General features: G+C 34.8%; 6 protein-coding genes across 10 annotated transcripts; 3 read left to right on the plus strand and 3 right to left on the minus strand.

Annotated features, from left to right (window-relative positions):
• Positions 1-1223: 1223 nt before the first annotated feature.
• On the plus strand, positions 1224-3199 carry LOC105230637 (cyclin-Q). Of its 2 annotated transcripts, none has more exons than XM_011211554.4 (6): positions 1224-1337; positions 1838-1946; positions 2038-2182; positions 2271-2489; positions 2556-2789; positions 2852-3199. In XM_011211554.4, exons 2-6 carry the CDS (start codon positions 1864-1866, stop codon positions 2945-2947), a joined length of 777 nt encoding a protein of 258 aa, XP_011209856.1. In that variant the 5' UTR covers positions 1224-1337; positions 1838-1863; the 3' UTR covers positions 2948-3199. The 2 variants fall into 2 exon arrangements, with proteins under 2 accessions (XP_011209856.1, XP_011209858.1); XM_011211556.4 differs by lacking the exon at positions 1224-1337 and adding an exon at positions 1490-1769.
• LOC105230638 (U2 snRNP-associated SURP motif-containing protein) lies at positions 3159-7083 on the minus strand. The gene is made up of 13 exons (XM_011211557.4): positions 6925-7083; positions 6753-6869; positions 6594-6687; positions 6339-6531; positions 6124-6286; positions 5668-6057; positions 5557-5600; positions 5167-5499; positions 4862-5104; positions 4620-4803; positions 4232-4475; positions 3770-4161; positions 3159-3708 (listed from the first exon to the last, which is right to left on the minus strand). The coding sequence occupies exons 1-13, from the start codon at positions 6928-6930 to the stop codon at positions 3253-3255; spliced, it is 2859 nt and encodes a 952-aa protein (XP_011209859.2). The 5' UTR covers positions 6931-7083; the 3' UTR covers positions 3159-3252.
• A 170-nt stretch (positions 7084-7253) lies between these two features.
• LOC105230640 (transcription factor grauzone) lies at positions 7254-9744 on the plus strand. The gene is made up of 6 exons (XM_011211559.4): positions 7254-7501; positions 7558-7987; positions 8062-8533; positions 8603-8797; positions 8858-9233; positions 9308-9744. Exons 1-6 carry the CDS (start codon positions 7391-7393, stop codon positions 9698-9700), a joined length of 1977 nt encoding a protein of 658 aa, XP_011209861.2. The 5' UTR covers positions 7254-7390; the 3' UTR covers positions 9701-9744.
• LOC105230639 (vacuolar protein sorting-associated protein 51 homolog) lies at positions 9701-12766 on the minus strand. Of its 2 annotated transcripts, XM_029552202.2 has the most exons (10): positions 12537-12761; positions 11848-12474; positions 11660-11784; positions 11070-11578; positions 10879-11006; positions 10675-10821; positions 10241-10603; positions 10062-10174; positions 9889-9992; positions 9701-9776 (listed from the first exon to the last, which is right to left on the minus strand). In XM_029552202.2, the coding sequence occupies exons 1-10, from the start codon at positions 12615-12617 to the stop codon at positions 9772-9774; spliced, it is 2202 nt and encodes a 733-aa protein (XP_029408062.2). In that variant the 5' UTR covers positions 12618-12761; the 3' UTR covers positions 9701-9771. The 2 variants fall into 2 exon arrangements, with proteins under 2 accessions (XP_029408062.2, XP_011209860.2); XM_011211558.4 differs by having other exon boundaries at positions 9701-9992; positions 12537-12766.
• Positions 12767-12894: 128 nt separating this feature from the next.
• LOC105230641 (WD repeat-containing protein 35) lies at positions 12895-18681 on the plus strand. Of its 2 annotated transcripts, none has more exons than XM_049452214.1 (16): positions 12895-13064; positions 13133-13244; positions 13297-13584; positions 13810-13955; positions 14023-14182; positions 14264-14643; positions 14720-14906; positions 15764-15867; positions 15932-16239; positions 16309-16926; positions 17016-17159; positions 17239-17399; positions 17461-17923; positions 17990-18135; positions 18194-18362; positions 18406-18681. In XM_049452214.1, exons 1-16 carry the CDS (start codon positions 13041-13043, stop codon positions 18593-18595), a joined length of 3600 nt encoding a protein of 1199 aa, XP_049308171.1. In that variant the 5' UTR covers positions 12895-13040; the 3' UTR covers positions 18596-18681. The 2 variants fall into 2 exon arrangements, with proteins under 2 accessions (XP_049308171.1, XP_049308170.1); XM_049452213.1 differs by having other exon boundaries at positions 18429-18681.
• A 1644-nt stretch (positions 18682-20325) lies between these two features.
• LOC125777422 (transcription factor grauzone-like) lies at positions 20326-24142 on the minus strand. 2 transcript variants are annotated; one of them, XM_049452240.1, is made up of 7 exons: positions 24034-24141; positions 22595-23967; positions 22332-22526; positions 21846-22266; positions 21406-21775; positions 20766-21351; positions 20326-20678 (listed from the first exon to the last, which is right to left on the minus strand). In XM_049452240.1, exons 3-7 carry the CDS (start codon positions 22440-22442, stop codon positions 20466-20468), a joined length of 1701 nt encoding a protein of 566 aa, XP_049308197.1. In that variant the 5' UTR covers positions 22443-22526; positions 22595-23967; positions 24034-24141; the 3' UTR covers positions 20326-20465. The 2 variants fall into 2 exon arrangements, with proteins under 2 accessions (XP_049308197.1, XP_049308198.1); XM_049452241.1 differs by having other exon boundaries at positions 22332-23967; positions 24034-24142.
• Between the last annotated feature and the right edge of the window lie 2182 nt (positions 24143-26324).

Genomic DNA, 26324 nt, shown 5'->3' on the forward strand with positions numbered 1-26324 from the left:
TTGTATTTCATAAAATATTATGTTATCTGTACAATAAAATAATGTTTAATAAATTTTAACCTTATTTGTAATTCTGAATTGACATCACTGATCGATAGTTTTATCCGATCCCTTCTCTGATTTACAGTAGGGATGATCGATATTCAAAAAACATCGATGTTGACATCGATGTCATAATCGAAAGCTCAACATCGATGTTCGATATTTATCAAAAACCGAACATCGATGTTGGATCCATCGATGTTGGATCCATCGATAATTTTTACATTAATAATTGACAAAGAAATAAAACACAATATATAAATTCGAAATTTATTAAGCCACAGCCAGTGTGCATAGCACATTTACGACTTATTTTAAACGTTTTTCTCGATGTTATACTTGTATTTTTAAATAATCGTAACGCATATTTCATTTTAAATTCATTCATATCTTTAAAAACATGAAGTACAAATTATAAATAAATGTTATTACAACTTTAAAAATAAAATATTAAATTTCACAGTTTAATGGGGAAGTAAGTATATGATTGTCAAATATCTTATAAAAATATAAAAAGCTGAAATTGAATTTAAAAATTTTAGATTAATCTGGCTTCGTTATTTTCAAGTTTTTCAAAAAATTCCCAGAAGCGACTTTTTGGCGGCATTTTTAATTCTATTCATTTATAATTTATATGCATTTATAACCTTAAAAAGAATAATTTCCTTTAGCATGCGCAAAAAGCAAACAGATGAATTCAATATTTAGATAGAATTCAATCATTAAAAACTTACATATTGTTGTATTCCATGTAATATAAATATATATATGCACAACACCAGTAGAATACGAACAAATCAGTAAATTTAAATAGGTACGCACAACACAATTTTTTATTAACAAACAAATAGAAGTGGGAGTGAGCGTAAATGTGCAAGACGAATCACGAAGAACGAACGAATGAAGGGAACGACCGGAATGACGCGTTCACATTGTGAACGCAGCCACAAATCAGTTTGTGAAGTTCACAACTAAAAAATTTGATTTGTGGCTGCGTTCATAGAAGACATAATTTGTTTCCCAAGTTGGTTGGTTTGGTGGACGTCCGTGTCGTGCGTGAGGCCGTAAGTTGACATCGATGATTGATTCCGTTAACATCGATGTTGCGATATTTTTCGTATGGCAACATCGATATTAAAACATCGATGTTTTTGCTTTCAACATCGATGATCATCGAACATCGATGTTCATCGAGCATCCCTAATTTACAGTGCTTTACAAAGTACTTTGGTGAATAACATATTTTGCTTGCTGTTAAAGTGTCGTTTTTATGTGTACATAATTTGTTATTTCTGGTAAGTCGACAACAAAACAAAATTACAAAGTCCTAATAAAAAAAATCACATACTTTTTATAATATTAAAATGATAATATTTTTTAGCGATGTTTTGTTTGCGTTGGAAGAGTGTGGGGTGGTTGGGGGAATAAACAACGTGTATAAACATGACATCTGTGCACTGTACGAGTATATTAGACCAATTTATACATAAATGCTAACATATTTTTCATTGAAGAGTTTGGTTTTAAATGTATAGTAGAAAAACCATAAAATATTAAAAATTTTCCGAGTAACTCTCTGAAATTATGACAAATGCATAAATTTTTAAATTTGTTATTGTCTTACAAAAACAAGAATTGTATTCGCCGTTCGCTTTCATTGGGGTCAAATAACCAGTTTTGACGTTATTCAAATAGCTTATTAGCTAATAAACTACGCTTATTAGAAAGTAATGCCTTTGTAAAAATTCAATAAGTTATAAATATTAATTTTAAAAAATGTCAAAATTTCACACAGGGCTACTATTAATTAAAGGAATAACAATGAAGAACTTATTGGACGTGATGTCAGTTCAAAAGCGATCTGAAGCGAATAAAACCCAAAAACAAAAACCAACAGACTATCGGTAAAATTAATGTCATAATTCGAAAAATCTGGCGTATATAAGTACATCGCACTTGTGAACTAAAATATACAACTAATTGTAATAATTTCAGCAAAGTGGATAAGCCTGGTGTTGTACCACGTTTCCTATTTGAATGCGCTATTAAACTGCAAATTAAGCCACTAACATCAGCAAGTGCAGCTATAATATTTCACCGCTTCTTTAAAGAAGTATCAAGTACTGACTATGATGAATATGTAAGTCGATTAATAAAAAAAAAAATTGCAACTCTACATATATACATATAATACAATTTTCTTATTTGTTCTTATGCTTTCTTCCCAGCTTATTGCTGCTTCTGCATTATACCTAGCAGGAAAAATTAAGGACGATCCTGTAAAAATTCGAGATGTTATTAATGTTACACATAACACCTTAAATCGTGGGACGCCACCACTAGAATTAGGAGATGAATATTGGTCAATACGCGATGCCATAGTGCAGGCGGAGTTGCTAATCGCTCGCACTTTGAAATTTGATTTGAACATTGAACATCCACACAAGGTAGTATTATGGAACTTTATGCTTTCATGTATACCAAATAAACCTTTATTACAATTTTTACAACAGTATTTGCTTTACTATATGAAAACGCTGCAATCTTGGTTAGGTCATACCATTTGGTCATCAGTGCCGATAGCAAAGTCAGCAGCCTCGTTTCTTCAAGATTTTCATCACAGCTCAAAAATCCTTAACCATAAACCGTCACACATCGCAATATGTTGTCTGTCTTTAGCATTACAATCGTATGGCATTCAAGTCCCACTTGCTGATGAATCCGATGAAGCATCCATGTGGTATACGGCAAGTTTAATTATAGGATATAAATTTTGAAATTTATAATGTTTTTACCAACTCTCTTTCAGCCATTTGTCAGTGATTTGACAAAAGAAAAACATTGGGAAATTATTGAAGATATAATAGAGATTTATAAGCAAGAAAGCGAAATCAATTCTTTTTGAAGGAACTGTACTGAATTTATGTCTAATAAGCGTATATACTAACGTTAAAGTAATATGGTAAATTTGTGATAAGGAAATTCTTCAAGCTATAAAATTGGCTATGGCTTATTTCTGCCTCGTATTCTAGTTTATTTCCATTGAAACTGAATTCCATTGATATTTAAAATATACCTGCATACCAAACTTATTAAACCATGATCATGACAACGTGTAAGTTTCATTAAATAAATTTTATTATTTTTTATTACTTAATTATTGGAAATGCTTGTATTAAATACATTTATGATGTATCCTTCCATCTGAATTCAATGCTTATGGCGGCTTTTATGCTTCTCGCTACGATATTCTCGTTCTCTATCATCACGTTTAGTTGAACGCGACGATGAGTAGCCTGGGGAAGGCGATTTACGTGAACGTGGTGAATTTTCATATCGAGCTGATTTTGATAAATATACTGTGCGTTCTGCATACCTCTTTGGCGAGTCGGAAAGGGAACGTGAACGATTTCGTCTGGAGGATTTAACACTGCGCGTGCCAGAAGTGGTAGGGGATACTTCGCGTCGTGTAGTTAGTGGAGAACGTGATCGTTTATAACTTGTACGCGCTGGTGATGATCGTGAACTGCTACTATTATATTGTACTGGCGAAGGCGACCGCTTAACACGACGTGCTCGTCTGCTGGTGCTATCTGGAGATTCACTCCCTCGACGACTTTCTTTCGCATTGACATACGTTAGTGGGGAATCTGCTACATCAGTGTCCTTTAAGAAATAAAAAAAAAAATAGTTTTTATCCACTTTCAGTTCTTGCCGTACTACTGACCCTTTTTAGCAACTTCCGCCTAAAGTATTCAACTTGTTCACTTATAGTCCAGCCAGATTTTAGTTGTCTCAAGCCTGCTTCCAGCTCATCTTGATATTGCATTGTTTTCACTTCAATTTCACGTAGTTTTGTGCGTTTATCGTCGTCGTAATGATGTGCAACGTTATTGCTTATCTGTTCATCATCACTAGAGTCGTAAAACTTTGGTGCTTGTGGTGGATCCAAAGTATCCCATTTACTAGTTGTGATTGCCTGAGCTTCAACTTGTTCGGGATCAACTGTTTCCCACTTCGATGGTATGAACGCACCACTCTTGGCATTTGACCTCATTTGAGCATCGCTGAGATCAGAAGGTAGTTTTTCCAAAGGTATGCCATCAATGTCTTCGTCCACTGCGATTAAGAAACAAATGGATTAATTGTAACAAATCTAATTTGTAAATATTTTTGATTTAGAATTTACATGGTACTCCATCGATGTCGTCATCTTCTTCAATACCAGTACCCCGCCTTGTGGGTGTAGTTTTTTGTATTGACATCGCTTCTGGCAATCCCCTCATCAGAGCGCTCTTTAACAAAGCTGCACCATCCAATGGTATACCATCTAAGTCTTCGTCGTCTTTTTCATCACCTGACAAGGGAGCCCCATCAATGTCATCTTGCAGTTCTTCTACAGCTTCCTCTATTGGAGGTGGTGATGGCGCGACCTTCATATAGAAAATTCCAAGAAACAATATATTTATATGTAGAGCAAAAATTTTTAATACTGGCAACTATTTTTTATATATAAATTTTTACATAAAAAATGTTTATAAAAAAATGATTTCCTTTGCGAGGAACTTCTTATATACCTGTTTTCCCAAAAATATACTTTTCAGTTTTGCCAAAAATTCCTTAGGATATATTGTCCATTCCTCCCAAACTCGTATTACATTGATAACACGCGACTTTAAACCCTCAGCTTTTAACCGACTCTCCATTGAATTAAAAAAATTGTGCAAATTTTCGAATACTTCCATTAAATGTTTTTCAATGCTGAAATAGTTGAATTGTTAAATATTATCATTAAATATTTATGTTTATTTATATTTACGCTTTTCTGAAAAATGATGCATTCGAAACTTTCACAGTACAATTGTGCAACAAATCGGATATGAGGTAAAGACGAGCAATTTTTTTTGATACCAATGTGTCTGGATTGGATAACGATTCGGTAATGCACTCACAAATTTCATCTGCGGCATCAGCGTGTTCGATGCAAAATATCATTGCATCACCAATGCGTGAGCGTTCAGGTGTTATATGACGTAAAAGGTCTTCTAAGCGAATGCGTTGACTAAAAATAAAACGGTTTAGTTATGAATAAAACAGTTTCATCATTGCTGGATGATTACGTACGCATTTGAAAGTGCACCTTTATGCACAACGGTGGCATCTGGGTCAACCACCAGTTCTTCTGGCATACCCATTGTGTAAAAATTTGCTATCGGTGGCTTCCAGATAGGACCCCCTTTAAACATTCGAAACTCTTTTTCGTTCCATTCTGAGGGAGTATCACCTTGCAACAACGAAAATAGTTTCCATCGATAATATATATGCGCAGGACTTTCGTTGTCGAATAAAAACGAAAATAATGGATTTTCTATTTCACGACTCATTATCAATGCTTCAAACATAGGGCCTTCACGTATGACAAATTCAATCATACGATGTATAATATTCAGTACCGCTCTGCAATATAATATGAACATTTCTTACATACTTTATTTAGCAACTTTATCAACTCACTTTTCTGTAGGTATGAAGACTTTCACAACAGATTTATATAGAATCTATAAAAATTAAGAAAATTTTATTGAAGAGATAAAACATTAAATTGAAACAATCAACATCTATTACCTTTTCCATATTTTCCTTCTCTTCTTCTGTGGTGTATTCTTTGTAATTTATTCTTGGTATATTTTGAGCTTCTGCAGGTGGTGGTTGGGCGTTAAATGGTAGACCAGATGGCGGTGGTGGTAAAGTAAGTTCCAAAAGCGGAGGTGGTATAAAAATGGGTTGGTTCATAATTGGTACGGATTTACCCCAACCTAGCCGCATTTCATAACCCATTATGTACCGCCCATTCAGAGTTCTGAGAGCTCTTTCGGCGTCTTTACGACTCATATAAGCAACGAATCCACAATTACGACCTCTTTGTTTTTCTTCTTCAGAACGTGGCCACATAATTTTTATGCTAGCCAGCGGCCCATATCGTCCGAAAATTTCCATTAGCTGTTGTTCTGAAATCTGAAATGATGAATGTAAAAATAAAATACATACGTTTTTCCTACAATATTTCAAAAAAACACAAACCTTGGGACAGAGATTGCCTAAATAGAGATTAGTTGTATTTGGGTCGCCGGTGTCGAATGATCCCGATTCCCGTGCTTCGGGTGCATTCTCAACGATCTGTTGAGCTACCGCCTGACCCGCCAGATGTTTGTATTTGTGACGTTCTTCACGTTCCTCTTGTATTCTAAAAGATGTGATGCATTTAATACAGTGCGATAAAGTTCTCGGTAACTTACTGTCTTAATTCTTCTTTAAACAATTCTAAATTGCTCTTTTTCTTTTCTTGGCTTTTCTTTTTTAGCGGAACTACATCTTTTTTAAGGTCCGATGCAAGCATTTTAGCGTATTCCTGTGCCTTTTCTGCTGCGCTTTTTTCATCCAGCTTTGATCCAGGTTTATACAATTTGCCCTTTTCGCGGTTGTCTTCACCTTCGAAAATAAAATATCATAAATAACAAATACTATGTTAGTTAAAATATCATTAAACTTACGTCTTGAACCAGCATCGTAGGTACCGGCTTTCACCCATACTTTGGATGAGGCGCTAGGTGCTTCTTGAAATGTTTCCACAAATTCTTTGAATACCTGAGACATATAAGAAGGAAGTTTAGTACAGCATATACTTCTTATATAAATAAATAACTGATTACATGTGCGGCGGCAGCTTCGTCTTCTTTTTTCTTCTGTTCTTCAATTTCCTTTTTGGAAAGGGTGCGTTTGCCCATGTTCCCAACGGCGAAAGCTTCCAGTTTCTTTTCACTAATACGCTAAGAATGAAAAGTAAGTCATATTGTAGTGGAAGCAGATCACTTTAATATTTACCTTCATATTTAGTATTTATATATCAAGCAGAGTTAAAAAAAAAAACAATTCAATAAAATTTCGTTCCCAAAAAGTTAAGCTATTCGTTCTTCTTCTATAATATTAAAATATCGATTAAATTACTTAGAAATGGGGTTATCTTATCGATCTGAAATTCATTTTTCAAAATTCGTTAAACATAAGTAATATAAATTGCAATTTTATACTTCTATCAAAAATTAAAGTCAGTATCATCTTGCTTTCAGGAAGTGGGTAAATAACTTTTTTTAAATCCAATTATTTAATATATTATTCTTTAATGTTTATGCTTCAGCTTTTTTACTTAAAAAAGTGGCAACGCCTGAGAAGTCTGTAGTTTTGTTTACGGCTGGATTGATTTGTACTTTCTATTTTATTAGTTTTAATAGCTGGCAGAGAGTTATTTATCAAATTTTAATTAACCCTAGGGACATAAAAACAAATAAAAATGATTTGTAGATTGTGCCTGAAGCATTTTAAAGATGTAATTAATATTTTTGACGAGATAGGTATTGAATTGAATGTGGCTGCAGTACTTGCTAAATACTTCTGGTTCGAGGTAAGTTGCCAAAACATCTTCATTATCAACTTTTATCAAAAGGTTATTTTTTTTAGCCAAGGAGTGATGACCCAATATCTACTGCAATATGCAATTCGTGTTGGATTAGCGTTTCCAATTTCAATGAATTTTACTTAGGTGTGGAGGAAGCTCATAGGTTATTAACAGAACGATTTTCATTAAAGACCGATATAGAGCCCACTTGCCGTAGGAAGCGTAACTATTCAATAACCAACGAAAAAGATGTCAATGAATGGTTAGAACAAAATTTGTCAACCACAATTCCCAAAACCGACTTCAGTAATGATGATGACGTAATAAACAATCAACAAAATATCATTACACCGGAAAAGCTTGCTGTCAAAGGCTTAAACTGTGTGGAATCGAAAGAATTGAAATGTGAACAGTCTGTCGATAATGATGAGCCTTACATAAATAGTGAATCATTTATGGAAGAAGTTATGGGTATTGTGGAAGAAAGTGAAGGTGATAAATTTTATAAAAAAAATATCAAGCTATAAATATTTGCTAAATACTTACATATATATAATAAATTTCAGACGCACTTGCTTTACCGCTAGAACGACAGCTTCGTTCCACTCGCTCTAAAACAAAGAAAATTTCAGAACACATCAAAAGAACATCAGAACGTGAATTGAAAATAATGGACAATGAATGTCAAAGGGCAGATTTTGGAATTAGAAAACGTCGAGGTCGACCACCTAAAATTAAAAGTGAAACAAGGGATAAAAAAGGGAAAACGAAATCTAAAATTGATTCAAATGAAGGTGATTATTCGAAACAGGAAAGCTATGAGGAACGGATGCGTCTAATTGATGAAAAAATCGCGCAATGTATACGTTTAGTATGTGATATTTGTGCAACGGAACAACAGACATTTTCTCAATTAAGAAAACATATGGAGAAAATTCACCAATGTAAAGGATACGCAACTTGCTGCAATAAAAAGTTTCATAAACGAGCCCTTTTGGTAGGACATATAGAAAAACATATTAATCCGGATTGTTATAGGTAAACTTAGTTAGATTATATATTAAATCGAAATGTAATTGTTGATTGTTAAAACTTTTCTATGTCCAGGTGTGAGTCTTGCGACAAAACATTTGCCGATAAACAATGTATGCGTAACCATTTCTTGATCAAACACCAGCCGGAAGAAGAAAAACAGTATCAATGTGAACACTGTCCGAAACGGTTTGCACGTCCCTATATCCTTGAACAACATCGTCTTATTCATGAAGAACGTAGTCACATTTGTGATATCTGTAAAAGAGGGTAAATATAGTTTCTGTTATCGTAATTTTAAAAGTATTTATACGTTTTTTTGCTCAAAAGGTTCGCATCAGCCAACATGCTGAGCACACATATGAAAACAATGCATTCCAGTTATGGTGCCACTATGTGTGATGTTTGTGCGAAGGTCATAAGGGGGCGCACAGCTTTTGCCCGACATCAGTTGGAGCACTCTGGTATTGTTTTGCCGAAAGTTCAATGCGAAAAATGTGGATCATGGCATAAAGATAAATATAGTTTACAGAAACATAAGCGACGTCATAACGACGATGGCACCTTACACGTTTGTAGTATATGCGGAAAGGTGGCGCCAAATCGCAGCGCCCTACTCAGTCATCAACGTTATGTTCATAAATCTGAACGCGTTTTCGAGTGTAGTGTTTGCAAGAAGGCTTTCAAAAAAGCTATATCTTTAAAGGTATTTTCTAAAATATGCATTCGTTAATTACTTATAGTGATATATACACATATATACATGTGTGTGTTTTATAGGAGCATATGACCACGCATACAGGCGAGGTGTTATACAGTTGCCCACACTGTCCTAAAACATTTAATTCCAATGCAAATATGCATTCACATCGTAAGAAAATGCATCCTAAAGAGTTCGAAGAGACCCGCAAACAGCGGCGTGAAAATGCTGCGAAACCAGATGTTTATATCGATAAGATAGATAAAGACAAATCAACCGAATCAAAGTTTCCGAATAGTCAAAATGCTACAGAAGTCGATATCAGCAGTGATGATGATTCTATGCCACAAGTAATTATGATTAAATCAGACGATGGAAGAGAAACACACAACATTTTAGTGACAACAGAAGGTTTCAGTGATAACGAAGACGCGAATCCGAACGACAATAGTATAATTTTTACAATAAATTAGTATAAGGTACTTGAAATAAATTTTTATTTTATATCAAATACAAATCTGTTTAATTTTAAATATATCCATGTTTAGGCTAGCATATCAATTGGACAGAAAATTAAAATTATTAGTGATATTCAGCAATTGGTTATATTATTTATTATGATTTGTTTTTAAAGCGATGAACTGGAACAGATAATACTAACCGCGCTCGCATATTATTTCGACCGCATTCGGTTCCATAAGTATCGACTCTAAACATCGATGTACAGCGGATCCGAGTATCTCATCAAGCAGAAAATTTACGAGACTGAAATAAGTTCGTAAAATACTTTTTTGAAAGGAATCATTAGTAAATTAAACGATATACGATATTTACTTTTCATCAGCGACGAATCGCCAAAGATTCATTTGCAGATAATGAGTATCCACTTGTACCTGTTGCAAGCCAAATTTACTAAATGTGCGAAGACGTACGCATTCCAAAAGAGTCTAAAAATGTATGCATACTTTTAAAGAAAAAGAAACAATCCTAAGATATTCACCAAACTAATTTACCTTCAAGCCAATCTTAATGATACCAGTCACAATGGACACCTTTGAAAAATCAACATTAGTAAATATGTCAATGCGCTCCGAAAATAATCGATGAATATTCGAGACATAGTTAGATTCTAATTGTGATGGCGTATAATTCGACCAATTAGAACGATAATGTTGCTTAGTTGTTGTTAATGTGCTAAAATGGGTTTTACGACTAGAATCACTGCTTGCTGTTGTCCTAACGCCGGCTTCATAAAGGCTAGCCACAACGGTTTCGATTGACCCCAGCTCTTCCACAACCCGTTTCATTACAGCCCGTACTGAACGAGGTTCAAGACAGTTTAGCCAATCTCGAGTTTCTACGCTCTTCCTCATCATCTAATATGATTATAATGTACATACATATATACATATGAATATGTGTTATACATATATAGTAAATGTAATACCTGTGAAATATTTGTGCCCTGTAAACGAACATATGCATCTAATAGGGTTTGCGCAGTTTCGCGCATTTCTGCGCAAATTTCGGTTTCATGAGTTAATACTGCACTGTTTTCTGAATCGATTTCATATAAGTCGTCAACCAAAGTGATCTAAAATAAAAACGAGTAATATAATTTTTTGTAAATATTGTAGACCTAAGAATTTACCAGAATATGCACACCATTTTGCTCCATTTCCACACATGTTTTTGATAAAACCAATAGAAGATTTGGAGGACTTGGACTAGAAATTTCAGCAAAAGAACACATCATTTTAGAAATATAACGCATGAATCCTGAAAATTTTTATATACTATATATAATAAAAATTGATGTCACGTGGCATTATTTATATTTACCAATTAATAAACTCTCCCGTATACCTTCAACGCATAGACCTCCTTTGTAATCTGCTTTAATATTGAATGACCAATCCGTCTGCAGAAATACTAATAAATCTTGTAACACCCCTTTTACCTTTTCCACCATTGACATATACAAATTAGTAATTAATTCATTCAAATTTGCCCCATTATTATTGTCACTTTTTGCAGAAACTAGTGCCAAACGTACAGAGCTAAGGCTATCGGAGAAGTGATCTTTTAATGATTTAGAATGTGCTTCGCAAAGTTGATGTGCAGCTGCGATTATGATGTCTACTGTGTTACGTTGTATCTCCAATCCACGACAAATATTGCGCATAGCCAGAAGGCGTCGATGGAGGCGATCAAGGGCTCGAAGTAGTATTTGCGTATCACCAAAGCCAATGTCTGATTCAACACGATCATGAACGAGTGTCAAGTATTTGTCAATATTTTGGTTAAGAAATACGTTTAATTGGCGCAAGGAATGTTCTTGAAAATCATCGCTAAAGATAAAATTAAAGACAAATGTGGATTTTTATGCAATTCTGAGGGCACTTTTGAAAAACTTATAGTGCAGATCTTACCTTTCTTTATCATAGCTTTTTGTTACAAACATATCAAAATATGAAGTAACCACTAATGTTAGGTCATTGAGAAATCCTTCTATGCCCATATCAACAAATTCAATCATGTCTCGTTCAGTTTGATCCTTGTTATATAACAACCATTAAGCCATTTATGTAAAGATCACAATAAATTATATTACAAATACCTGCAGTAGTACTATTTGTTCGTGCAAACGTTTTGCAGCACAAGTCAGCATTTCATTAGCCAAATCTGCAGGTTTTTCATCTAACTGCAATAATAACTCACCAATTTCACTTAAAGATTGAGCTGAATTACTCGCCATTTGAAAATCATTCCTCAGGCGGCCTTTCAAGTCGAACAATATTGACGCGCAATCTCTCTGAATGCCATCGAATGAGGGTTGTCGACCATATTGTGCAAACACCTTTTGTGCATGTAAATAGTCTTGAACAGCTTGAGCGTAATTCTGTTCTTCTATTAGACCCTTCAATTTCGCTGGCAGAGAGGATAAAAATTGCAGACGTTTAAGTAGCGAGTGTTTTTCAGACAGACGACACAGTTGCGAACGAGTCCCCTGTAATGTATCTGTAATTTGCTCACTAAACGATGTTATGGAATTCATTTTATTGCGCAACAAATTCATATCCGATTCCATTTCCTTGAAATCGTTTTTCATTTTTCTTATAGTATCTGTTGCTGATATGAATTTATTATAGTTTTCATAGACGAGTGTCTGCATATCGGAATGTAGCGTTTGAGTGTCCTTTATTACAGCAGTTTCAGTGTCCATTATTTGTTTTAAAGTACAATCCTGTGAATCACAACAAAAATTTACAAAACACTTTCTTAAGAAATAAGGGTGTATGGCTTTACCTTTAACAACTTTTCCAAATATTTTTCAGAATCAAATGCCGAACTATCCATATCATATGGATTACTTGCATGTTCTGTCATCCTGGTGGAAATTGTTTGTTGCTTTAGGCGCTAATCGGTACACACTTTAAAAGTTGAATTATAGTATTTTTTGTCCAATGATATGCATAAATAACTAAATATTCTTCGTACAATTGTTAATAAACTTAAATATAGCAGCTGTGCAAGATATATTAGTGCTGCCAGATAATTATAATTAGTTTAGTTAGCATCCTAAGTATTTTACTAAACGGTGAACGTAACAAATCATAAACAGGTGGCAGAGAAGGTTGATTATAATACACCTTCTCAGCAGGTGGTAAAAACAATATTTGCTAAACAAAACAAATATAAAATAAACATTCGTAATCACCATGGAAACAAGTTTTATTATATGTTTGGGACTTTGAAAAAATTGTGTTCAATTTAATCGAAAGATAGCAACCGATACTTTAATTGAGCAACATGTTTGTATATTTAAGCAAAAAGGTCTATATTTTTTACGATATACATATGATATTTACACCAATAAAAAAATTAATAAATATCTCATCTAGATTGCTATACCGAACAATGTAAAATTAAATTGCATAGCTTGGAATAAGGAGCACGGGTATATAGCAGTCGCTGGTTCTGAGGGTCTACTTAAGGTCCTGAAACTAGAACAAGGTAGTACTGTAGTATCTTTTTATCTAATTTATTACCGCCTCCATTTATTCAGCGTCCAGCGGTCCAAATAAGGGTAATCTAGCTGCTGTATCAAATTTGTCTATGAATCAAACTCTGGACGGGCATAAGGAAGGGGTTAAAGTGGTCACTTGGAACGAAAGTCAGCAGAAATTGACTTCTTCGGATTTGGATGGCGTGATTATGGTTTGGATGATCTACAAGGGTTCTTGGTACGAAGAGATGACTAATGACCGAAAAAAATCGACCGTTAATAGCATGTGTTGGACATCAGATGGAGCTAAAATATGCATAGTATACGAGGATGGCGCTATCATTGTAGGTTTGTATATATAATGGAATTACTGAATGTATGCACACTATGGTCATTCACGGCTTTGGATTCGAATCACTTGGTTAAGGTATAAAGTAGTAATGCATCGTAAACGTTTTTAACATACCTCGCAAGCCCAAGACCAACATGAAAATTTAAATAATATTCACTCACTCACATTTTCTGATTTCTCCAGTTTTCACACATAAACTGATATATGCTACATAATTTAAGGCTCTGTTGATGGAAATCGTATTTGGGGGAAGGAGCTAAAGAATACTCATTTAACTAGTGTGCAATGGAGTCCAGATAATCGTTTAATATTATTTGGGTTAGCTAATGGTGAATGTCATCTTTATGACAACCAAGGAAATTTTGCGGTCAGTAGTTAATAGTATATACATTAGTTTAGCGCTTACAAATCTATACATTTCATACCAAAAACAGATGAAGCTGAATATACAGTGCGTCACCCTTAGTCCAAATAGAAATTTTAGAATCTCGGCACTTTGTTGGTATAGCGGACGGGCACCATCCAACCGACCAGTTCTAGCTGTTTGTTTTGAGACGTGCAAATTGCAAATTATGCGAAATGAAAGCGATGACGGTATGTAATTTTGTGTAAATTACACGTGAACAATCAAATTTCGAAATACATATATATGTCTATGTGTTTTTATTAATTTAGCCCCAGTTATCATCGATACTGGTATGCGAAATATAGCTGCTGAGTGGAATCAAGACGGTTCTGTGCTTTCTGTTTGTGGAATTCTTATAGATTTCAATACTTCGAAAGAATCGAATCAAGTAAATTTTTACTCCCCATTCGGACATTTGATACGCACTTTAAAGGTTCCAGGGAATGAGATCTCTTCACTTTCATGGGAAGGAAAATCGCTACGCATTGCAATGGCTGTCGATTCATTCATATATTTTGCAAATATACGTCCAGATTATATGTGGTGTTATTTTGAAAAAACGGTTGTTTTTCTTAATAAAAGCAATACCAATCAAACGCGAAATTCAATGACCAATGTTATCACTTTCTGGAATACAGTTTCTAATCAGGTGTTGTATACATAACAAGTCAATATGTATTAAATGTATAGTATAGTGCAAAATAGTATATTATAAATATTTTCAGAGTTTCCTAAAGGAAGTCGAGCCAGCATTGGGGATGGCTGCTTGCAACGAGCATTGTGTTTTAGCTGTAGAATGCTTAAATAGTAATATGAAGGAAAACATTGTAACTGTTTCAACAAATCCAATTCAGAGTGACGATAAATGCTATCAGTTAATGTTGTGCAACTCTATTGGTACTACTGTGGACTGTAAGTACAAAACTGAACGGTAAAATTCCAAACACAACATTATCTTGAGGCTATACAAATAAGTGATCCAATTCTAGTTACAAGTAGAGTAGACCAACGTTTTATGAAATGATATTTCGGCATAAAAAAAAAATATTTTAAACAAATTTATTACTGAATCTACTTTCAAAAGATCTTATTAAGACCAAATTACTGTGCATGGAAAGTTTTGATTTTTCAAAGACTATCGAGGAACTATTTTGTGATACTAGCCAACAATACACATATACTACTAGTCTAGACAAAGATAGACCTATAAAATCTCAAATATCTCATCTCTGTACATAGCAAGAGTTATGGTTACATGCAACAGCATCTTTTAAAATCCAATGTCTAATTTAAATACTATAAGGAATGTGCTATTCTAATACTTCAAAATATAATAATCATTAATAATGCTGTTATGTACATATGTCACTAATGTGATGGCATAACGCGCTACAAATTAAGTGTTTGCAATCTTAAAAACTTCTGGTTTGAGTTTTTTAAAAATCCAACGAAGTACAATCTATTCAAATATAAGCGGTGTCAAAGGCAACTCTGACGGAAAACACTATTTGTTCGTTTCTGCAAATATTTGCTTATAGCATTCTGCTAATAATTTTAATATAATATACCGAAAGTGGTTTTGAGACCATATTAATGGTAAAAGAGTTTACAAGTTTTTAGTTAAAAATTGTGTCGATTTTTGAAGAGAGTCTACACTTAAGTGACGTTTGACGACCAATATAGAAACGAACAAGATAGTAGTTCAGTCAGATCTAATTCCAAAATGTACCACAAAACTAAGGTTATTTATTTCGGTCTCATTTTGGCAGCAAAATACACTGATATGAAACCAAATTTTATTGCCATTAACTTTGGACATGTAACAATATCCTCTTTTGATGAAGTACTCATTTGGCACTACAACACTCCCAAAGTAAGGTCCAACTATATAATTTCGAAAGCGTATGTAGATTTTTTTTATTGATTTATATCTGTAGAGTGCAGCGAATTTGCATGGAGCGAAGGGGCGTAAAGAGAATCGATTTCATATAGACGACACGCCAACTGGTGTCGAAATGGCCAAAGACTTAGTAATTGCTACAGGCGGCGCAAGTTATGATAAAAAGGCTTACAAGCAACACGTTAACATAGACCCCATATGCGCACTCGCCATGTCCGAAAAGATATTGTTGGTGGCACGTTCCTCGGGGACTATAAATGAGTACAGTGTGCCGAACGTAGCGCTTCGAAATCGTCATAAGATTAATACAAAGCCTTATAAATTGTCAATTAATTGCAATTCCAGGTATGTAAAATTGTTCTCAGTAATTAATTTTAATGAATGTAATAAAATGTAGTAAAATCCCTTTTCAAGTCGTGCAGCCGTTATAGATGATGTTGGTGTTATGACGTTGCTTGATTTGGAGGATGATCGTCAATCACAGTTGAATTTCAGTCGAGTTGAACGCAAGGATGTTTGGGCCGTTTGCTGGGCCAAGGATAATCCTTTATTACTCGCATTAATGGAAAAGACGCGCATGTATGTGTTTCGTGGCAATGATCCCGAAGAACCTATTTCTTGTTCCGGTTATATATGTGCTTTTGAAGATTTGGAGATTACTAGTGTTCTACTAGATGACATAATTAGTGGTGATGAGACTCAAAATTCCGTTAATCATATTATACAGTTGCGAGTTAAGTCGTTGCGTGACACTGATGATTTATTGCATCATGTGGGCTTAGAAGACGCGAAGCAGTTCATTGAAGATAATCCACATCCGCGCTTATGGCGCTTGTTGGCTGAGGCAGCTTTAAAGAAACTCGAATTAGGCATTGCCGAAAATGCATTTGTGCGTAGTGCTAATTATCAGGGAATTCAATTAATTAAACGTATGCAAAACATATCAGCGCCCATGTTACAAAAAGCCGAAGTAGCCGCTTTTTATGGCGAGTACGAGGAAGCAGAGAAATTATACATGGATGCTGATAGAAGGTAAGTTCCGTAAATAAAATAAGGGGACTATAATCATCGATATTTGGTTAATTTCTTTCTGTATGTATATTATCTTCTTTTGGGAACAGAGATTTGGCAATTAATCTACGCATTACTCTATGCGACTGGTTCCGTGCTGTTCAACTTTACCGTATGGGTTCGGGAGTGTCCGACCAACAAATGGAAACCGCATGGCGCGAAATTGGCAACCATTTTGCAAGTTTACGCTCTTGGTAAGAACAAGATGTCACCAAATTTCGGGAAGTGTGTACTTCGAAAACAAACAAGCTTTTTTTACTGAACTGTTCACAGGGAGAGCGCAAAGGAATATTATGAAAAATCACATCACTTAGAGGGTTTAATGGATGCGCTTTATCATCTTGAGAGATTTGATGAGTTGGAACAATGCATTGATAAATTGCCTGAAAAAAGTCCATTATTGGCAAAAATAGCCGAGATGTTGGCATCAGTTGGTAAGTAACATTGTTAGGCCATACCGTAAATATGAAGTTATTAAACTTCATTCATTTATAGGAATGTGTACAGAGGCAGTCAAGGCGTACTTAAAAATGGGCGATCCTAAATCGGCAGTAAATGTTTGTGTTAATCTGCGACAATGGGGAGAAGCGGTGCAGCTTGCTCGTAAATTCGATATGCCACAAATTGGAGAATTGTTAAGCAAGCATGCAGCTCAGCTCATCAAAGAGGATCGTCTACCAGAAGCAATTGAACTACAAAAGAAAGCTGGATTTTATTTAGAAGCCGCGCGTTTGCTAGGTAAACTGGCACAACGAGAAGTCGAAAAGGATTCCAGTATGCTACGCATTAAAAAGCTCTATATTCTAGCTGCATTATTATCCGAGGAACATCTAAAATCATTGAGTACAATAGAATTGAGTTACAAAGTGGATAGAAATTCCATATTGGACACTATGAGTCCAGAAGACGCACACGTCGTAGAACATATGTGGCATGCAGCAGAAGCTTATCATTTTATGTAAGCACAAATACTAATACATACTAATACATTTGTGGATATGTTATTATATTGAATTTTGTACAGGATGTTAGCACAGCGTCAGTTACGTTTTGGTATTACACGCAATGCTGTCGTTACTGCATTGCGCTTGTGCGATTACGATGATATCTTGCCAACAGAAGATGTATATAATATACTCGCGCTTTCTTGCTGTGCAGATCGATCATTTGGTGGGTACAAAATATTTTGGTATTGGAATTAATTTATCGAAACAAAAATTAACATTAGCTACATGCGTCAAGGCTTTTACCAAGCTAGAATGCTTGGAGAGTATACCGGAGTATAGAGTTCAGGAATATAAAAGGCTCGCGGAAAATATATTTTCAAAGTATACATCTGAAGATACCAGAAATGAAATGGTTAAATGTTACGCATGCAACTCGCCGGTACCCGATAGGTTCGGATCTTCATTTTTAAGATATCTCTATACACATGTGTAGTGAAATAAATAAATCTTTTCTAGTCTGCCAGCCTGTAGCATTTGTGATGTTCGCTTTCCAGCATGTGTGTCATCAGGCAAACCCATCACTCAACCCACCAGCAATATTTGGATTTGTGGCATTTGTCATCATTGTGCCATCCCAGTTGAAATCTCACGACATCATACCTGTCCTCTTTGTCACAGTTTGATAATTTCAATGACAGTTGAAATTTAATGAAAAGTTCAAAGAATTATTTCATTTAAACTACTTAAATAAAAACATTTATATTACTAATTGCTAAATTATTAATTCTAAGAAGAAACAGTCAAGCTAGCGAAGCGAAGTATCTCTACCTATTTAGTAGGCCTAGGCGACTGCGATAGAGTTAGACGAAGTGTTGTAATAAAAGAGGGAGGGTACAATAGACTGAAGATCAAAGTTCATCTATAATTGAATAAAATGTAATACAAATATACAATGGTGCTGTTATAATTAGAACCGGCTCTGTGGTAAATAATTAAAACTATTAATTGAAATTAACATAGCAACACATTTTATTTGAGTTTTACATAAAAACAATATGAATCCTATTTTTAAGAAAATGAGCTAAACATAAAAAAAAACAAATTTTGTCTGGTCTTTTGATTAGAAACGATAGTAATAACTTACAATATCTATACAAAATGGATTAGATTTTTAATATTTTGTTGGATAACACGTATTTTTAACACATTTTCCAGCCTTCGAAGAAAACTTTGAATTAAATGTTGGCATATTTACCGCTGTTTCACATTTGTTTAACCATTTGAAACAATTCGTTATTATTTCGCGTATTCTTAAGATCTTGTTTCACAATTGCCCATAAGTTTTCAATTGGGTTGAGGTAGGGACATGGTGGACGACAGCGCAGGTCATCAGTATTTTTATCCGAAAACCAGCTCTTCACTATCCTTGAGGTGTGTTTTGAGTCATTGTCATGCTGGAAAATGTGATGGATTGGCACAGTATATTTCAAAGGCATATGGTTCCATTACGTTATCCAAAATGTTTTTACATTGATGTTGGTCAATTATACTTTGAACACGGATAATTGAGCCAACACCACGACAGGAAAAGGCTCCTCAAACTATAACAGATTCTCCGCTATGTTATACTATTTCCACAGAGTACCTGGGGTTTAGGGTCATGTTTTCCATTCGATAGGAATAAATTGAACTTTTACTCGTCACTCCAGAGTACTCTATTGCAGTATTGGGAATTTTTTACATTGCATTTGCAAATCTTAACCGCTTCTTAATATTTAGTTTTTGATACGAGGGGTTTTTATTGCCAATGAACGCACGAAGGCCCAATTCTTGTAAGCGCCTCCTTATCGTCCGAATTTCTTCATTAATTTGATATCTTACTTTAGCCTTTATTTCACGAGAGATCGTGAACGGACTCCCTCAGTCAATTACAGACAGTCAACCGGATTTCAACTTTTCTCGTCATCCTGATTATTTATGTATATATATATAACCCTACATCTATCTCGTTTAGTTTTAGGTGATACGTACACCTTTTAGGTGAACAAAACTATAATAATCTGTAGCAACTGGGTGCAAGAGTATAAAAACTCCACTTTTCTAATTGCATGGCCAGCCAAGAAACACAAACCGGGAAATCAATTTTGATTTTTTGTAATAACCATTTAGCAAATTGCCATGTATTTACTTACAAAACCCGTTCATTGTGTACACTATGAATAACGGTACTCATAATTTACAGTGCACGATTTTTTCTAGTACATATATGGTTTCTAATTGTAAGGCCACCACTGTATATACAAATTTATTGCAAATGAAAGGCTTAAAACTGAAAACCCAATAGCCTTGCCAAAACATTAGCACTTAAATCTTAGAAAATATAGCGATTACAACATAATAACTGGCTGGAGTGTATTTGTGACATAAAATATCGAGTCATAAGACATATTTAATAGTAATAAAATAGCCATAGCCAAGAGCTATTATACTAACTGTACATATAAATACAAATGTATGTATATTTAATGCAAAAACATTCACTATGATTATGTATTAATTGTTATATAATGAATACAAGTTTTGTGTATTTTCCTGTTGATTACTCAATATCTGCTGTGAACTTCCATTATTTGTTTTTTTCCAATTCTCCCATTCTAGGGGATGCATTTTCTTTTTATGCGAATGCATATTTGCATTTGAATTGGAAGTACGCGTACAAAATGGACATTTGTAAAGAATTTCACCAGTATGTTGTGCCATATGTTCCTGAAAATACGAATGAAGACAAATTGATATAATTATACGTTGATAGAGTAAATTAAATGGAACTATTATAAATTAATTAATTTTTACCCGCAAATAAATCGCTCGCTTAAAAGTCTTTTTGCATTCCTCGCAGGTAAATACGACATTTGAATGAACCCGATATTTATGTCTTGTTAAAGCATCTTGATTTTTACATTCCCGTCCGCATGTTTCACACGTGACCGCTTTTTGATCTTTGGTATGTAATCTTCGTATATGTCGTCGAAGATTATCTTCATCCTTGAGCCAACGATCACAACCATCCAATGTGCATTTTACCTTCGGACCACCATCATCGAAATGAGACCGTACATGCTTTTCAAATGACGCTTTATCCCGTATCTCTTTAGCGCACACATGACAAACATTGGTTGGTCGACGGTGCCGCATGCATACGTGAATTTTCAAAAGGTCATTACTGGCGAAGCGACTATTAGGACATAGGTCACAAACGAATATTCGCTCGTTCTGGGGCACATGCGAGTTCTTATGAATTTCAAGTTTCTTTTGGCAAGGAAATCTCTTAGGACATTGATCACAATTGTAATTTAGTTCCTCCTCTGGTGCATGGGCAGTTATCATATGACGGGAGAGTGTTGACTGTTCCGCAAAATTTTTTTTACAGTCTTTACACCTTTAACGGAATTAGAATTATAAACCATAATATAGACCCATATATTTAACATACCTAAAAAACTCAGGATTGTCGTGTTTATACGCGTGACGTACGATCTCAAGAGGGTGAAATAATTTTTTATTGCAACATCTTACGTATGATTTTATTTTTGGATGCTGTTTTCTGAAGTGTTTCCTAACTGAAGAATAGTCCTCGCTGATAAATGTGCACAACTCGCAGATCATAGGAATGTATTTTTTAACCATCTCTTTGTCTTCCGAACTTGATTTAATACTTGATCGACCTTTCATCTTTTTCGGACAATCATTTGGTTTTGTAGATTTATCTCTTTCATTTTTACGCTTCATTTTTTTAGAGCTTAAAAATTTCCGTGTTACGTATTTTTGCTTCTTTCGGATTTCTGAATTTGTTGATTTCATGTCTTTAAGCAAAATAATATGAAAGAGTTAATAGGTGCTCATACATATATACATTCACATGCCTTATATTACCTGCAACCTTAGGCAAATTGTTTGCATCATTCTTAGATTCAAGTTTCTCGAAAATGTCATTTTTTATTTTATGGGAGCTTAGTTCACTAAAAGGATTTAGCAAGTCCGTTTCAGTATTTGTTGCTTCGTTACTAATTGAAGAGGGCATTTCTAGTTCGCAAAATTGGTTTATATCCTCACTCGAGTTGTCTGTTGACTTTTTAGCCTTCGAATTTGTTTTTTCATCTGGTTCTTCTTTAATACTTAGATCAGGATCAATAAATTCAATGTCCATTAATTCACTTAGGGGCTCCTTTTTAATGCTGTTATCAGCAAGTACCGAATGAGCCTGTTCTACCATCTTATAAAATTGGTGAAAGTTGTTTAATTTTAACCAGCACGATGGACAAATCGCTGCATATATGTCATCATCAGAATGTAACTAAAATAATTTATGTAGGATCTATACAAGAAATCTTTATTCAGTATATGTGTATAAGTATGTACCTTAAACCAAAAGTGTAACCCGATAATATCAGCAATACCCATTTGAACACCTTCTTCTTTGAATATGCCTAGCAAACCATCTGAATATTTGACACAAAGTTTGCAAAACATATTAAAAATTATTTTAATCCCACAAAATACACATCAAATGTTATCACAAAGAACAATCCTCAATGTACAAAGAAGTAGCGAAACCTTAAATTTTTAACAAAAATTAACATGGCTGTCTATGGTGAATCAGGGTTGCGGTATTTCATATTCACCAATATGAGTTGCGTATTGTCAAAAACTACATCAATATTTACTATGTTTATTTTTTATTTCCGCTCGCATATATTCTATTATAGAAAATTTGTATATTCTATCCAGGTAGACCATTTAACTCCCCGGAAGACGGAGCAAACGTGTAAGTGACTTGTTATTGTTCACTTTTGTAAACGTTAAACTTTTCTTAATTTTGTTCATCGTAGATTTGTACATATGTGTCGCCACTTGAAGTTCAATTGTTTTCTCGCTCTAACTAATGACAAATATGGCATGTTGTTTTGTTTTAACAGAATTAAACAGAGTTTGTTATCAAATCTCTTTACTGTCTGTTAAGTTATGGAAAAACAAGAAAAAACGTTAACTTCGGTTGTACCGAAGCTAAATACCCTTCACAGGTGCATTTCTGTTAGTAACTATGTGTTTAGTTTGGAAGCTATATGCTATAGTAATCCGTTCTGAACAATTTCTTCGGAGATTACCCTGCTGTCTTAGAAAATAATCTCTACTAAATTTCGTGAAAATATCTTGTCAAATGTGAAAGTTTTCCATACAAGCATTTGATTCCGATCGTTCAGTTTGTATGGCAGCTATATGTTATAGTGGTCCGATATCGGCCATTCCGACAAATGAGCAGCTTCTTGAAGAGAAAATGTCGTTTGCAAAATTTCAAAAGGATATCTTAAAAGCTGAGGGACTAGTTCGCATATATACAGACGGACGGACGGACGGACAGACAGACGGACATGGCTAAATCGACTCAGCTCAACATACTGATCATTTATATATATACTTTATAGGGTCTCCGACTCTTCCTTCTGGGTGTTACAAACATCGTGACAAACTTAATATACCCTGTTCAGTGTATAAATATAATAATGTTATTGCTTTAATGTTATAAAATATAAATTTGGGTAACAAATACTTATTTTTTATGCATAACACATAGGTCAGTTATGCGCTAACAAAAGTATTTGTTACCCAAATTTATTGTTTATAACATTAAAAAAATAACAAAATTATATTTTTTCCATAACTTTTGACCCTTGCTACTACTAGGAGCTCTTTGCAAGTTTTTTTCAAGTATTTTTCTTAATTTTCTTGTTTCCACCCATATCCGAAAACCATCGCGATCCTTTGCCATCTCAGCCAAAGTAACGGCGCAGATAAAGACCACATCTTCTCGTTCTAGCGGATGTTTAAGATGAAATTTAAATTTTAGTAAATTGGAATATTTTTTACACACACGTGCACGATATGCTCGTACAATTCCGGTCATTGTCGATATCGCCCGTTTAGATGCCTTGTCCTTCAAAATGTATTAAATGCTATTGGAATCGCGCAAAACCTTTATCATACAACCATCGGGTAACTGTAGTAAAGAAAAAAACATTATATTAGTAAAATTCGTTAGTTGAAAGCTATTGGTGACCAGCACAGTTGTTTCTAACGCTACTCCATGTTCCATCACGATGTCATAGGTGATACGAGTATTATTAATTGTAATGATCGTATTGCAAGATTCTCTTTCAGCTGCATCAAAAGCAAGCAGCTGTAAAAAAGTAATTTCTTAATTTTATTAAGCTTCTTTTGTCTAACTTTATTATTATACTAATATATGTACATATGTGCTAAGTGCCACTAACCTGAAACAGATATCGCGATATACTACATACATACATATGTACATAAGTATATGTTGGGGATTTTGTTCGTCGATGATTCCATTATTTAACACTTTACACATTTCCTTCATTACTCTTAAAGAACCTAACTGTTCCTGTCCCTCTTCTCTTTATTAGCAGAATACGATCAGACCTAATTCTGTAACAGATTAGCGGCCTTTACACGGTCAGATATGTGTGACAACATGTGTGACATCACACCAAGTTTGACCGTGTAAAGGAGGAAAAAACATGCTTGTCACGCATGTTCAAAGTTTTTAAACTTGTTTAATTTTTCTGCTGGTATGTCACACAAGTGTGATCGTGTGAAGGGCTGCATGATGCACGCAGTGTGTTTCTTCAGTCGGAAAAAAGACAGTGTGCAGGAATGGTGTCGCGCATGAACGCATGGTAACGCTAGCTTGGACAATATAAAATGTAAAATTAATTCATTTCATTTCGTTCATTTGTAATGCTTTGGGCAAGATATTTCCAGTTCTTCTAACAAATTTGTATGCGAGCGTGTTGGTCTTTTCTTACGCCAATCTTGCACCAAAATTCGTTTTTTCTTGCCACTTTTTGCAATTTCTTCCTCTTCCTCCATTCCTAAAATTTCTTCAATCAGAAGAGCTGCCACTACTTCGCGTGCCATGTTTACTCGTTAACAGCTGAACGAAAATGAAGTTCACACACATGCATGACCGTGTAAACGAAAACGTCAAACTTGTACATCAAGCCATGTTGTCACACATATCTGACCGTGTAAAGGCCGCTAATTTGCGCATTTACAATCCAAAGTACCGTAATATATGCCATCTATGTGTCGCCTATTTCAATTAATTCTTTAGCACATCCCGTTACCTACGAAATATTAGCATTCCGGCATACGCATATACATATACTGACATACAAAATACAAGTACTACCGTTCCGATATATCCATATAATATTCTCATCAATAAAAAAAATTAATAAACATCTCATCTAGATTGCTACGAGTATATCGAACAATGTAAAATTAAATGACATAGTACTTAGCTTGGAATAAGGTTTTGAGGGTCTACTTAAGGTCCTGAAACTGGAGCAAGGTAGTAAGTAAGTAAGCAAATAAGGTCTAATTCTAGACGGGCATAAGGAAGGAAGGAGTTAAAGTGGTCACTTGGAACGAAAGTCAGCAGATGATCTACAAGGGTTCTTGGTACGAAGAGATGACTAATGATCGAAAAAAATCGATCGTTAGTAGCATGTGTTGGACATCAGATGGAGCTAAAATATGCATAGTATACGAGGATGGCGCTATCATTGTAGGTTTGTATATAACGGGTGATTTTTTTGAGGTTAGGATTTTCATGCATTAGTATTTGACAGATCACGTGGGATTTCAGACATGGTGTCAAAGAGAAAGATGCTCAGTATGCTTTGACATTTCATCATGAATAGACTTACTAACGAGCAACGCTTGCAAATCATTGAATTTTATTACCAAAATCAGTGTTCGGTTCGAAATGTGTTTCGCGCGCGTGTTTTGTTCAGCGATGAGGCTCATTTCTGGTTGAATGGCTACGTAAATAAGCAAAATTGCCGCATTTGGGGTGAAGAGCAACCAGAAGCCGTTCAAGAACTGCCCATGCATCCCGAAAAATGCACTGTTTGGTGTGGTTTGTACGCTGGTGGAATCATTGGACCGTATTTTTTCAAAGATGCTGTTGGACGCAACGTTACGGTGAATGGCGATCGCTATCGTTCGATGCTAACAAACTTTTTGTTGCCAAAAATGGAAGAACTGAACTTGGTTGACATGTGGTTTCAACAAGATGGCGCTACATGCCACACAGCTCGCGATTCTATGGCCATTTTGAGGGAAAACTTCGGACAACAATTCATCTCAAGAAATGGACCCGTAAGTTGGCCACCAAGATCATGCGATTTAACGCCTTTAGACTATTTTTTGTGGGGCTACGTCAAGTCTAAAGTCTACAGAAATAAGCCAGCAACTATTCCAGCTTTGGAAGACAACATTTCCGAAGAAATTCGGGCTATTCCGGCCGAAATGCTCGAAAAAGTT

This window comes from Bactrocera dorsalis, chromosome 3 (assembly GCF_023373825.1).
Source record: "Bactrocera dorsalis isolate Fly_Bdor chromosome 3, ASM2337382v1, whole genome shotgun sequence".
Taxonomy (NCBI): domain Eukaryota; kingdom Metazoa; phylum Arthropoda; class Insecta; order Diptera; family Tephritidae; genus Bactrocera; species Bactrocera dorsalis.